At 37.2% G+C, this 13,882-nt stretch overlaps 1 protein-coding gene across 1 annotated transcript in view; it reads right to left on the reverse strand.

Moving 5' to 3' along the window:
* vps41 (VPS41 subunit of HOPS complex) overlaps positions 1 to 13,882 on the reverse strand; it is a 37,480-nt gene that overhangs the window by 9,792 nt on the left and 13,806 nt on the right. Inside the window, exons 6-14 of the mRNA XM_051882395.1 lie at positions 9,300 to 9,362; positions 8,774 to 8,839; positions 3,531 to 3,650; positions 3,296 to 3,442; positions 3,146 to 3,212; positions 2,128 to 2,225; positions 416 to 545; positions 158 to 273; positions 2 to 58 (exon numbers count right to left, since the gene is read on the reverse strand). Coding sequence (XP_051738355.1) covers positions 2 to 58; positions 158 to 273; positions 416 to 545; positions 2,128 to 2,225; positions 3,146 to 3,212; positions 3,296 to 3,442; positions 3,531 to 3,650; positions 8,774 to 8,839; positions 9,300 to 9,362 — 864 coding nt within the window. The remainder of the gene's footprint in view (position 1; positions 59 to 157; positions 274 to 415; positions 546 to 2,127; positions 2,226 to 3,145; positions 3,213 to 3,295; positions 3,443 to 3,530; positions 3,651 to 8,773; positions 8,840 to 9,299; positions 9,363 to 13,882) is intronic.

Below are 13,882 nucleotides of genomic sequence, written 5' to 3' on the forward strand. Positions count from 1 at the left end.
CCTGTACGTCATGACGTTTAATGTTTTTGAAGCTGATCTCTGCAGCCATCAGTGCTTCCTGTGACAAAGATCCAAATCAAATCAGAAATCATTAAAGTACAACTCAGATTTTTTAATGTTATGATATAAATGCTTCCTTAGACTGCTGAACTCATACCTCATATTTTTTCTTCTCCAGAAGCCAGTCGATGTGGTCATCCTGGTCTCTTTCTTTGGCCACTACAATGTCTTTAGGACTGATGATATAGAAGAGAGACTCTCCCTCTGAGTGTTCTGGAAAAATAGCACGGATGGGCTTTAAAACAATTATATCAAAATGGGAATTTAATTGATTAAACTGGGGATTAAAGGCGATTTGTATGCCCCTGCATCATTATGGTATTCCAGTTGTACATTCTTTCTGTCTTCATCATACCAAGCCTGTAGTCCCTGCACTGGTTCTCCTGGAAGTTGCGTACAGTGAGAGCATCAGATGAAATCTCCTCACAGCCCTCGGGTAACGGCTGGATGATGTCTAAACGAGGCCGTGTTCTGAACTCTTCCTCCTGTGACAAACACAATTATATTTGTTAATATATACATTTTACTCTCACAGTAATTTAAATGACTTTTATAGTCATTCGTGATAACTGGGATTTAAAAAAAACAACAACTTTTATTTCAGTTCATATTTATTATAAAACCATGACTTAAGATTTTATTAATTTCCATACATTTCTGTCATATATCTAGGTTTTCCAAGATCGTGAGAATCCTAGTTCTTAAATAAACTGGTAAGTGTCGAGAGAACGAAATAAAATAAATCTTACATCTTCATTTTTTAACTTGAATTAAAACTTTTGTCTTATTTTAAATAATTTTAAGTCATCTTGCTTACTGCAGAGCCAAATGATGTAAATCCACATCTTTGTGAACCTAATGGGTCAATAGCCAATAGGTGGAGCTTGACATCCAGCTCCCCCTTTGCTGGACTTAAAGGGTGGAGATGGGTGGAGATAGATGGCCCAACCACACCCAAACCCTACCCATAACCCTATGGCTAAACATAACTCCACCTATTTTGTCCACAGAGGTAGAGCTGGTCTAGGTCAAACTCCACCCATTACGTCCAGAGAGGAGGAGCTAGATGTCATTTGAGCACCACTTGATTATGGGCAAATAGCCCTTGAAGTGGGGACTTTGGAGGGAGCAGGGCACTTGCGTATCATTATGTAGCTGTTTGGAATGCACTTCGTAATTACGTGGGGAGCAACGAAATTTCTTCATTATCTTCCCCTGGGATGCTCCTATGACAACGCAGCATGGTGTCCATCAGCTGATTAGTTGTTCTCACGACAGAAACTTCTTATTATTGCTGTTAACATAGCTGTTGCAAATAAACATACATTTATATATATATATTTTAAAATATGTTATATACGTGTGTGTGAGTGTATTTCTCTGTTCTCAACTTTAAAAATTGCCGTCTCATCTTTGGACAATGCATTACTCAACACATTTCTAACCTATGAAACTTACTTAAACATAACATGACAAAAATGTGTGAAATATATCATGAAAAAATAAAAAAACAGCTTGAATTGCTATGTTTGTTAACTCAAACAGTGCCCTTCAAGGGCGCAAAAATGCCGTTTGGAATTTGCCCTATGTTTAGGTATAAGGCAGGGGTGTCCAAACTCAGTCCTGGAGAGCCACTGTCCTGCAGAGTTTAGATCCAATTTAACTCAATACACCTGTCTGGAAGTTTCTAGTATGTCTAGTAAAACATTGATTAGCTGGTTCAGGTGTGTTCAATCAGGGTTGGAGCTAAACTCTGCAGGACAGTGGCCCTCCAGGAGAAGGTTTGGACACCCCTGGTATAAGGTAATGGTTAGGGTGTGGCTCGACATTCAAGCTCCACCCATTACGTCCAGAGAGGGGAAGATGGACGTCAAGCTCCACTGATTGGTTCTGCAGTTAGCAGCCTCTCCATCTTGTGGCCCCTTAAACATTTGATGAGGCCCCATAGTGGGTCCCAGCCCTGTGGTTGAGAACCACTGATCTAAAAGGATATTCTGGAATAGTTTACATTCTACATCTAAAAAGCTGATGTTTTCAAGTAGCACTGGTGGGAGTGGGTAATATTACCATGTGCTCAGAGTTCTCTTTCACATAGTACAGAGTGACCAGCTGATCTGCTAAAGGCGCCAGTCCACTAATGAAGAACTCAGTCTCAAATGCTGACACTGAAAGAAATCAGAAAAACCAAAAAACGTCATTAAGTTATGCTATTGTACAAGTTGAGAGTGAGTAATTGATGACAGAATTTAAATTTTTGGGTAAACTGTCCCTTTAAAGGGGTCATATTAAAAAAGCATAATTTTGTTCATTAGGTGTAATAGAATAGGCTAACATGCTTCAATGTTGAAAAAAACAAAACAAAACCCACATTTATCCCCACATACTGTACATTATTGCAGCTCCTCTATTCCCAGCCTGTCTGAGATACACTGATTTCTACAAAGCCCCTCCAGAAAAGCTTAGAGTGCTCTGATTGGCCAGCTGACCCAGTTCGTTGTGATTGGCCAAACACCTCAAAAGTGTGTCGGAAATGTAACGCCGCTTACCATAATTGCAAATTTCAGCTTCCAAAGCTTTAGCAATTGTAAACACACAGTTAATCAGTAAAATGCACTAACTTTTGGGTTATACTGCTCAGGAACAGCTTTATAAATAAATCTTAACCTCTGATTCCTAATTTTATCTGGTTTCGGAAGGCCAAACAAAGCATTTTTGCTTTCGCATCCAAACACACAGCGTCTCCGCGTCATGACGACAGCACTAGAATTCCACTGAAGCTATGTCTTCTCTCTTTGAATATGCCCTTTGGGAAGGCATTATGCTAATATTTCATCTTGTGACCTGAAGGAAGTTTGCGGGAGTAATAACTGGATCAGGTCTGGATCAGTGTTCTCTGTTAGATAGAATAAATCTCTTTGTGGGAGACTATCAGCTTTGTACCTTTGCAGATCGTATACATGCACAGATACAGATACATTTGAACTAAAGGAAAAGGAAAACATTAAAAAGCATCATATGACCCCTTTACACTTAATGATGATGTTACATGTTCTCATTATGTGTATGACTGTAAATGCTTCAGTACCAATTTCAACATAGCGACTGGGTAGATCTCTCATCTCTGTTGGGTCACGCTCTTTAACAACACATATCTGAGAAAAACAAACAAATCAAACAACATTATCAAATTTACTTTTAATAAAATACTTGCTCTGCAGTTGTTCTGAACACACACCTTAACAGAAGAGCCCCAGCCGATGATCAGTGTGGTGTTGTCTTTCCAGCAAAGACTGCAGGGATACATATCCGGCCTAAGACTGGTGTTGTCCCGCAACACATTAGTGATGCGCTGTTTACTGCTGATGTCATAGATTTTCACACCCTGAAACACATCAAGTGCATTTTAGATAAAATTGTGACTAGTAAGGCATCTTAATTAATGTGTCTAATGTGTCTAAATCTGATTGTACCAGATTGTTTGCCCAGGCAATGAGGTTGGCTCTCCATTTCACATTGGTGATGTTTCCCTCTCCTTCATGCAGAACACAGGTCTTCCAACGGTTCAGCCAGTTCCTCTCATAAAGCAAAAGCTATGGGACATATTTTATTAATGTTAGTGAGTATTTGCTCATAGAGATTCACCAACACTAAACAAAATTCGCTGTATTGCTTGTGCTAAAACACCAGATGGCAGTAGAACATAGAGCAAAAATATGTACAAAACAACAGAATGAAAGTCAATGGGACTACTGATTCTGATCAGAGACCATTTTTATTGTTTATCCTACACTCTCGAAAAAAACTGCAGAACTGCTGTCACTAGGGCAGTACCCTTTTAAAAGGCAGTAATATTTACACTACCGTTCAAACTTTGGGATCAGTAAGATTTCTTAATGTTTTTGAAAGAAGTCTCTTATGCTCCAAAAAAAGGCGCCAAAAAGTGAGTGAATTGGGAATACTATTACATTAATGTCATTTTATTTTTTTTAATATTTTATTATTTTAAATGTCATTATTCATGTAATAGGAAAGCTGAATTTTCAGCAGTCATTACTCCAGTCTTCAGTGTCACATGATCATTCAGAAATAATTCTAATATGCTGATTTAAAGAAACATTTCTTATTATATTCAATATAATTAAATATATTAAAAAAAAACATTGAGCTGCTTAATATTTTTGTGGATACATTTTTTAATAGATGAATAGAAATTTCAAAAGAACACCATTTATTTGAAATAGAAATCATTTGAAACATTAGCTTTACTGTCACTTTTGATTAATTAATGCATCCTTTGTGAACAACAGTATTAATTTCTTTGAAAAAACAACTTTTGAACAGTAGTGTACCTTTAAGGTACTAATATTTAATACCCTTTCATGGTAAATAAGGTAAAAAGGTGAACATTTTGAAAGGATACTGCCTCAGTGGCAGTTATGGTACAATTTTTTTTCCTGTGTGTGGTACAATTTCTTTGCTTAAACTGCAATATTAAAGTACTGAATTGGATCGGTGTATAGTATTAGGCAGATTCATTGGCCTTACATTGCTGTTTTGGTCATATTCAGGCAGAAGATTCAATAAAAATCATAACACAAGCAGTATCAAAATCCATTTTACGAAAAGGCAACATTCGGTTCAACCTTTAGATAATGGGATATTCATAAAGCCACTTTAGTGAGCAGTATGACACAATGAAACCTCGGAAACAATAGAAGCAATGGGAGAAGAATACTGTATATTGACATCTCATAAAAAGTCTAAAGAAGACAATGGAATTTCTATGAAAAGGTGCTTAACGATTTTGTTTACTTTGATAAGTCTGCAATTGTCTGACATTATTTGTGCAAAATTGATATTTTCTGAAGGTTTTTTGAGATAATAATCGTGCAGAAGGCTACAATGCACTTGGCAGATAACCTTGAATCGAAAGTGTCAAAAACGCCACACACAATCACACGCAGCCAACCTGACCTGACTGCGGAGAAAGTGACTGAAAGGAAAGACGGTTCAATGTCGCTTCAGTTCTACACTTTTGGCTATGTTAACAGATCACAGCGCAGCAATAGGAGATGACACTCCAAGAGCCGAGCAGACGGAATTGAATTGCCTTTGACAAGATGCGTCTTCAGTGGAAGCCGTATTGATTTTCATGGCAGGGCTGCATTATGGGGACCTTAAGCCAGGGAGAGAGAAGGAAACAAGCAGAAGTGGGAGGAAAATGCAGAGGACTTGGCCACCGTGGCGCACAATGGACGCCGTTAATTGCTTCTGATAAGCACAATGCAGTAACGGTGTGAAGCCATTTTATGAGAATCAATCGTGGCACGGAGGATAAAAATCTATGATTTACAGAAATTGAGAAGACTCTATTTGAGTGGTTGAAGATTTGTACGTCTCAACAAAGTCTCTAACAGTCCACTTTACAAAGAACCAGTGGAATTTATTCAAATTCACTTCACAATTGAAGTTTTTTTTCCAGCCACAAGATGTCTGATCAGTGCATGCAAACAGATCAACTTCTTCTAAGTGCTTTTTATGACAAACCCAAACCCTGTTTTCATTTCTATAGATGTATGGAGTCTGGAATGTATCAGACTATGGCATCTTGGGTTGGTAGCATTGTGTCCTTTGAAAAATGAGCGTATTTGTTTAGTCCATAAGCCAAAGAGTGTTCTACATGTTGCGAACACTATGGCACTCTATGTAATGACAGTTATTTATTGCGCAAGAAGAGACAACATCTCTCTAGTGAACAACACTTTGGAGAAAATGGACCACTCTCTCTCTCCCTGATGTTGACCCCGATGTAAGGCCAAGACGGTAAGAGCGTTTCATGCCGAACTGCTTCAGTTTGAGTAACCACTATACACGGCACTCAACATGACAAAAAATGATTCCATTCTAATAATTTAGCTTAACCCTCGTGTTGAAACCTCAAGAGCATCAAATGATGGAGACCACAAAATATGTGTTTAGACTTCAGGTATGAAGGTGGCTTTTGTTTTTATTTTTATTAAAGCATTCAAACTTCCTTTCAAAATTCAGAACAGTGGTTAAATATTGTGTTGTTTTCAATAAACGATTTTTATATTTTTGCAATAAGCCTGCACCCAATCTTGAATATTTGTGTACTGTTCGAATGTTTGGGGTTGGTAAGTTTTTTAAATGTTTTAAGTCTTTTATGCTCACCAAGGCTGCATTTATTTGATCAATAATACAGTAAAAAACAGTAATATTGTAAAATATTATTGCAATAACTGTTTTCTATTTTAATATACACTGCCCAGCCAAAACAAAAAAGGCGCTGTTTGGATTTTAAAAGGCAAATACTTAAGAATATATGAATGGATTATTATTACAGTGATTATTATGTTTCTAGCATGTTATATGTTTGGCAATGGTTCTTTTAACCCTAACAGTGTGTAGCTTTTCATTTCTTAAAGGTACACTCCACTCATTTTCCAACTCCCCTAGAGTTAAACAGTTGAGTTTTACCGTTTTCGAATCCATTCAGCCGATCTCCGGGTCTGGCGGTATTACTTTTAGCATAGCTTAGCATAGTTCATTGAATCTGATTAGACCGTTAGCATCTCGATCAAAAATGACCAAAGAGTTTCGAAATTTTAAAACTTGACTCTTCTGTAGTTACATCGTGTACACAACTTTTCATTTTTTCATTAATGTGACCTGGAGATCGGCTGAATGGATTCGAAAACGGTAAAACTCAACTGTTTAACTCTAGGGGAGTTGGAATTTCTTTGCTTAAACTGCAATATTAAAGTATTGAATTGGATCAGTGTATAGTATTAGGCAGATTTATTGGCCTTACCATGCTGTTTTGGTCATATTCAGGCAGAAGATTCAATAAAAATCATAACACAAGCAGTATCAAAATCCATTTTAAGAAAAGGCAACATTCGGTTCAACCTTTAGATAATGGGATATTCATAAAGCCACTTTAGTGAGCAGTATGACACAATGAAACCTCGGAAACAATAAAAGCAATGGGAGAAGAATACTGTATATTGACATCTCATAAAAAGTCTAAAGAAGACAATGGAATTTCTATGAAAAGGTGCTTAACGATTTTGTTTACTTTGATAAGCAATTGTCTGACATTATTTGTGCAAAAATGATATTTTGATAGTAAAACTCAACTGTTTAACTTTAGGGGAGTTGGAAAATGAGCCTATTTTCAAAAAAAGTGGAGTGTTCCTTTAAACAACCATGTCGGAAGACATACAGTATCATGGCCATATTCCAAGATGACAATGCAAAGATTCATCAGGGTTAAAGTTGTGAAAGAATGGTTCAGAGAGCATAAAGAATAATTTTCACACAAGAATTGGCACCTCTGAGTCCAGACCTTAAATTCATTGAAAGTATTTAGGATTTGCTGGAGTAGATTTTACAGAGTGCTTGACTCTTGCATTGTATCTTGACCAAAATATGATGCACCTCTTGATGAAATAAATGTTGTGATGTTTTTCCATCAAGAAGTGCATCCATTTTTGGTTAAGATCTTGTGTTGACAATGCAAGAGGTGAGCACTCTGCAAAGCCTCCTCCGGCACATCCCAAAGACTTTCAATGAAATTAAGGTCAGGACTCAGAGATGCCAGCTCTTGTGTGAAATAGATTCTTCATGTTCCCTCCCAAACATGTTTAAAGTTTTGAGCCTGATGAATCTTGACATTGTCATCCTGATTCATGATTGTGATCCCTATGGTCATGATACATCTTCCTACATGGTTGAAATGAAAAGCTACACACTCCATCAATTAGGGTTAAAAGAACTGTTGTCAAACATATAACACGCTAGAAACATAATCACTGTAATAATGATCCATTCATAAACTTAAGTATTTGCCTATTACAATTCAAACAGCGACCTTTTTTGGTCAGGCAGTGTATTTTAAAATGCTATTTATTCCTGTAGATGCAAATAATTACTGCAAAACTGAATTTTCAGCAGCAATTACTCCAGCCTTCAGTGTCACATGATCCTTCAGAAATCATTTAATTATGCTGATTTGGTGCTTAAGAAACATTTCCTATTATTATTAAAGTTGAATAAAGTTGCTGCTTTTTGATGAACAGAAAGTAAATATATATTTATTTAAAAAAGAAATCTTTGGTATGCTTTTTAAAGAGTTTTTCACTTTCTGAATAAACGTATTAATATCTTACTAAAAAAAAAATTGTATTGATCCCAAACTTTTGAATGATAGTGTAGTTACATCCTGGTTCAAACCTAAAATGACATGTGTGTGTCACTGCTGAACAAATGTGCTTTTGTTTCCTTTTGTGCTAGGTACAATGTCGGTGAAAGTTTAGTGTAGATGGGGGTTGGAGAGGAATTATAATTGAAATGACTAACACTGAATTTGAACCTGCATCTGCCACATGATCACCAAGGCTCATGTGGCAGATGCAGCCAACCAAAATTTCCCACGAGCACCAGGGCTTAAGATTCTGGAGCATGTGCATGTTTTAAAAGTTTGAGGAGATTTTAAACGAGTCCTCTAAAAGTTGAGTTCTATTAAGACGTTTTATAAAAATTATGAGATTTTCTCAAATAAATTCATTTTTTGTAAAAAGTAGAGAGGAAGAAACGATTTGTGGACAGTGAGGGAAAGGTAATCCTGGCATAGCGTAGACCAGATTTGAAGCTGTGCTTCCAACACAGGTGATTCTGAAACTGGACTCACCTTATTTCCTCCAGTCACAAACTGTTTATTGTTGGACCTGATGAACTGAGGGTGTAGTGCCATAACCTAGAATTGAACAAGGGATTTCAGTTTAGTTTACGGCAAAACCTGAGTTAATATCAATGTCCACTCCAGTATTTCTAAAGCCATATAGTGCCTCAGAGGGGGTTAGACTGCATCCAGTCAGAAAACATGCTCAATAAAGTCCTTTTTAACCCAGGAAAAGTTAAAGGATTGATCCTCACAGTCCAATACACAAAAGTATCGATATAAGAACATGACAGCACCGGCTCTCTTTAATGTGTGCCATAGGTGACATCACTCATGCTCAACAAACAGGCGGCTCATGCATGATATGAAATACTCTGGAGAAATCAATTAAGACGAGTAGCAGGCTGAAATTACATTGTTTTCGAGAATTATCAATGCTTGCTGTGACGGGAAATCGAAATCACAGGACTATTTCCCATCAGGCAGCAAAAACATTGCCAGGGGACCACGACTCGCATTAACAGCAATAAGTTACCTTGATGGGACAGTCAAAGTTTTCGTGGAAGCCCTCCCTGGTGTACAGGCCGAACACTTGCACCTGGAAAAGACGAGAGAGAAATTGAGAAAGAGAGACAGTGATGTCTTTTCTTTTTAAGGTAAAATCACTGTGGTCCAGAGATAACAGTTGACTTGGGCAAAGCATAAGACCATCCAGCGGGCTAGTTAACCATCTGCCAGACTCCCAATTAGTGTAAAGGTCAACTCTTTCTGCCCTCGCACGCTTTTATGCTACCGACTTAATCGCTAGCTGTGCTGCAGTCCCTGACGGCTACAAACAAGCATTTCACCTACACCTGTCTGTGTGAAACAAGAGGAAACTAAAAAAAGAGTGAGCTCTCAAAAAAAAAAAAAAAAAAAAAAAAACAATTCTATTTAAAAGTAAAGTATCCTCTCGCATTTAAGATGATGTTTTGGAAACAAAACTATTGACTTCGAATTGTTTCCTTTTCTGGTCAGGCAACATACTTAGTCTTAAAATCATAATTTTCAAAGTGGAGTTTTTGGAAAAACATTATTCAAAGACTTTCTCTTAAGAAATGTGTCATTTTGCATAACAATGGTAGCAAAGCAGTCGGTAAGTGCAGTTGGGGTTAACAGTGTAGAGAAGAGAACAATGGCCTCCATATCAATTTTAATCAATAAAGTTTATCGTACGAAAACATTTGCCATTGTATCTTGTAGAGTTGTCAAAAGTACCGACTTCGGTACCTATCGGTACTGGCATTTTAAAAATGTGACGCTAATTTACTTGGGAAACTACTGACTTTGAACTCAGATATTTGTCTTTTTTTAATATATCGGCATCGGCCGATATCCGTGTTTAGTAGCGCCGATTTAAAGCCAGGCACGTCCGCGGGCAGCCCTGTGTTATTGGTGCGGTGGAATGTGCTGCTGCCACATGTGAATTGAAACTTTTGGAAGATTCAACAACAGTACTGGGAGATAAAGGTAGCCTAAGCCTTAAATTCTGATATTTCAAAGTCCTATGGCCATATATTTACTATATATTACTAGTAAACTATGAAGTGTTGCTTCACTTAGTGAAAGAAACAACGGATAGCACAGAACCGTCGGGAACTGGCATAATACTACAGCTGGTTGAATGTTCGCTTACTTGTAGTTAACTTTAAGGACTGTAGTCCAAAACTACCAGCAGCTTGCTTGCTAACATATTAGCCCCAATGTTATAAGTTCTGTTTTATTTTTCCTGTATCGGAGTCGGAGAATTTCACTCTACTTGGGGTGGAGAAGGCGGCAGCTCTCACAAACACTGCAGCGTGATTGAGGGCTACGTTACTCCGACAAATATTGGCAATATTAAGAGGATTTGGCATTTCCAATTAATGTAAGCCTGTTACATTCTTCTAGTCTATTATTATTACTATTAGGTAAGCTACTTTTATTATTAAATTAATATTATAATAAATTTGCACGCAATAATTTCACAGCGCATCACCGCATAACTGACGTGCTGTGAGGATAATAAAAGATTAGGCTATCAGCTCCTCTTTGAAAATGTTTTAAACATTTTTTAGGTCTATTATACAATGAATTAGACCTATAATTAAAATTATTAACACTGCAGTCATAAATGAAAATTAAGAGCAGATTTAGGCTACTTCAAGCACCAACTTTATAAAAAAAAAAAAAAAAAAAAAAAAAAAAAGCTGTTTAACACGAAATACTATTCTTCTCATTTGTTTCACTATATGTACGGGCAACAAGAGAAATAATGGAATAAATTAAGACAGTTATATACCGTTATCAGCATATTATGTTGAAATTCGTCTCTGAGAGAAAATGCTCCGTTAATGCAGCGTCAGGCAGCTCCGTCACTTTTACTTTCACTTTGAATACTGACCGAGGTTAAGCTTTTACCGGCATAACTTTTCCGCAAAGTTTGCACGTTGCTTCTTGTGTGATATCCATTGGCTCCCCTTCTTGGTTGAACCCCCGCGGATTTGTGCTACGCCACTGCACAGAAGTGTATGACATTTGTTCGGAAGCATGGTTTGATGCAGACAATAGCCGGGTTTCCATCCAACTTTGCATTAATGAAAATTCAGCTCAAGAATATGCGCATCTGCGTGTGTTTCCATCATCTGTTTAATGCGAAATGGACATCAGCCTAATAAAGTGATGTGTTCCGACCAATGACAATATATATATATATGTCGCACAGTTATTATCCTCATTAAACCTGTCTAACGTTAACCGTCAAGAATGTCAGAAATCACTAAGAGTTTAGCACTGTCCTTGCATACAAGGCTGTGCAACATGACAAAGTTTTTAATAGATTTTTATTTATAAAGTTGTATTTATTTTATTTGAATGTATATTTAAGTTTACATTTATGTTCCAACAAACAAAAACAAAAATTCAGCTTGATAAATGCTCTAAAACTTTTATGTAAATTAAGTCAGTGTTCAATAAATGATGTTAAGTTTAGAAATGTTGTGCATCCACTTATCATTAGTGTGACATTTTGGCATGCAAATGAAGGGGAAAACTTCAAGATATCGGCCCTAAAAATCGGCAGCACATATCGGCCATCGGCTGACCCTGACCTCTAAACATCGGCATCGGTTATAGAAAAACCCATATCAGTCGATCTCTACTTTGAATTGCTCATATTAGGGCTGCGCAATTAATCATGATAACGATTTCTGCTTCTCTCGATTAGTTAAAAATAATCATCGCGATATTTGCCCCATTGATTATTCGTCTTGAAAACTTTTTTTACTTTTTTTATTCAGACATTTCCGTTTTCTTGCATTGGTGAAAATGGCTAAAAGAAGAAGAAAAAAAGGTGAGTATCTTTGTGGCCTGTCTGTATGAATTTGCATTTTTGGAGCAATATAAATCTGTGGTCAGGCAACATTTCTATTTCTTGAAAAAACATAGTAAATAAAATGATGCTTCAAATACTCTTCCTCTTAAAAACATGTGTCATATTTTGTGTACCAATGGTAGCAAAGCGGTCGGTAAATTGGGATTAACAGTGCAGAGGAGCGAACAATGGCCTCCATATCGATTTTAATTGGTGTATGTGCGACAAGATCTCGCTTTCCCATAGGAACAGGGATAGACATGGCCTATCATGCTACAGATCAGCCTGAGAAAGCCACACTAGGTGCTGATGATTAGCCTCCGTGGACTGATAACAGCCAGCTCATGATCAATGAGCAGATAGAAGGAGAGAAGCAATAGAAATCACAGAAGGATCGAGGAGGAAAGGAGTTCTTTTTTAACCACACATTTTAAAATGGACCAAATGCGCACATGCTGTTTCTGCAGGTGTCAGAGTTGACGGAGCTGGTATTGAGTAGGAAGACAGGCACTGCATCATATCTTGCAAACAGAGAAAGATATGAAAACTCAAGTAAACAACTCCCTAGACTCTCATGGGGAAAATCACCAAGAATGAATCGTGCAATGCTGCTGGCATTGTTTATTTGAGCATGCTGTCGATTTAAACCCCAATTCACTAAAGCCTACAAATCAGGTAATAGCATAAACAAACTCAAAGAATTAGTGCTGAATGAGATTTGCATGACTTAAAGGATTAGTTCACTTTCAAATGAAAATTACTCGAAGCTTTACTCGCCCTCAAGCCATCCTAGGTGCATATTACTTCCTTCTTTCTGATGAACACAATCAGAGATATATTAATAAATATCCTGATGCATCTTGAGCTTTATAATGGCAGTGAGCGATACCATCAAGTATGAGCTGAAGAAAGTGCTTCCATCCACATCCATCCATCATAAACGTAATTTACATGGCTTCGGAGGGGTTAATAAAGTCCTACTGAAGTGAAGCAATGTGTTTGTGTAAAAAATTTAAAAAAATCCATATTTTATGAAGTAAAATATCTAGCTTCTGCCAGACCTCCTTTCCGTATTCAACTTACGAAGAAAGTGTAAAACTCTTGCAGTTCAAAAATCTTACGGTACGTCCTACGCCTTCCCTATTCAACTTACGGAAAAAGCTTAAAGGGGACCTATTATGCCCCCTTTTACAAGATGTAAAATAAGTCTCTGATGTCCCCAGAGTGTGTATGTGAATTTTTAGCTCAAAATACCCCCCAGATAATTTTTTAGAGCATGTTAAAATTGCCACTTTTTGGGGGTGAGCAAAAAAGCGCCGTTTCAGTGTGTGCCCTTTAAATGCAAATGAGCTGCTACGCTCGGCCTAAGAGGGCAGAGCTTCAAGAGCTCATTCTCCGGTGTCAGGAGTCAGTCAGGACGCACTATAATGTCAGAAACTGTGAATATATGCTGCATGGAGATAGAACAGGTATAGTTTAGTTTAATTACGGTTATAACTTATATTGTCTTCTTGTTTTTATCCACTATATTAGTACAAGCATGTTTACCGATGAGTTTTATAACGTTTATTGTACTTCACACAAAATATGAAGTGCCTGTTTTCACTCACAACTAACAGTAAACAAATATATAAAGACCTTATGCCTTTTCGGGTGGTGCTTAATAAACTAGTAAACTTTATATCCGTAAATCTCCGATGAACTGTAATAAAGTGCTCTCACCTTCA

Source organism: Ctenopharyngodon idella, chromosome 23, assembly GCF_019924925.1.
Source record: "Ctenopharyngodon idella isolate HZGC_01 chromosome 23, HZGC01, whole genome shotgun sequence".
NCBI classification, from domain to species: domain Eukaryota; kingdom Metazoa; phylum Chordata; class Actinopteri; order Cypriniformes; family Xenocyprididae; genus Ctenopharyngodon; species Ctenopharyngodon idella.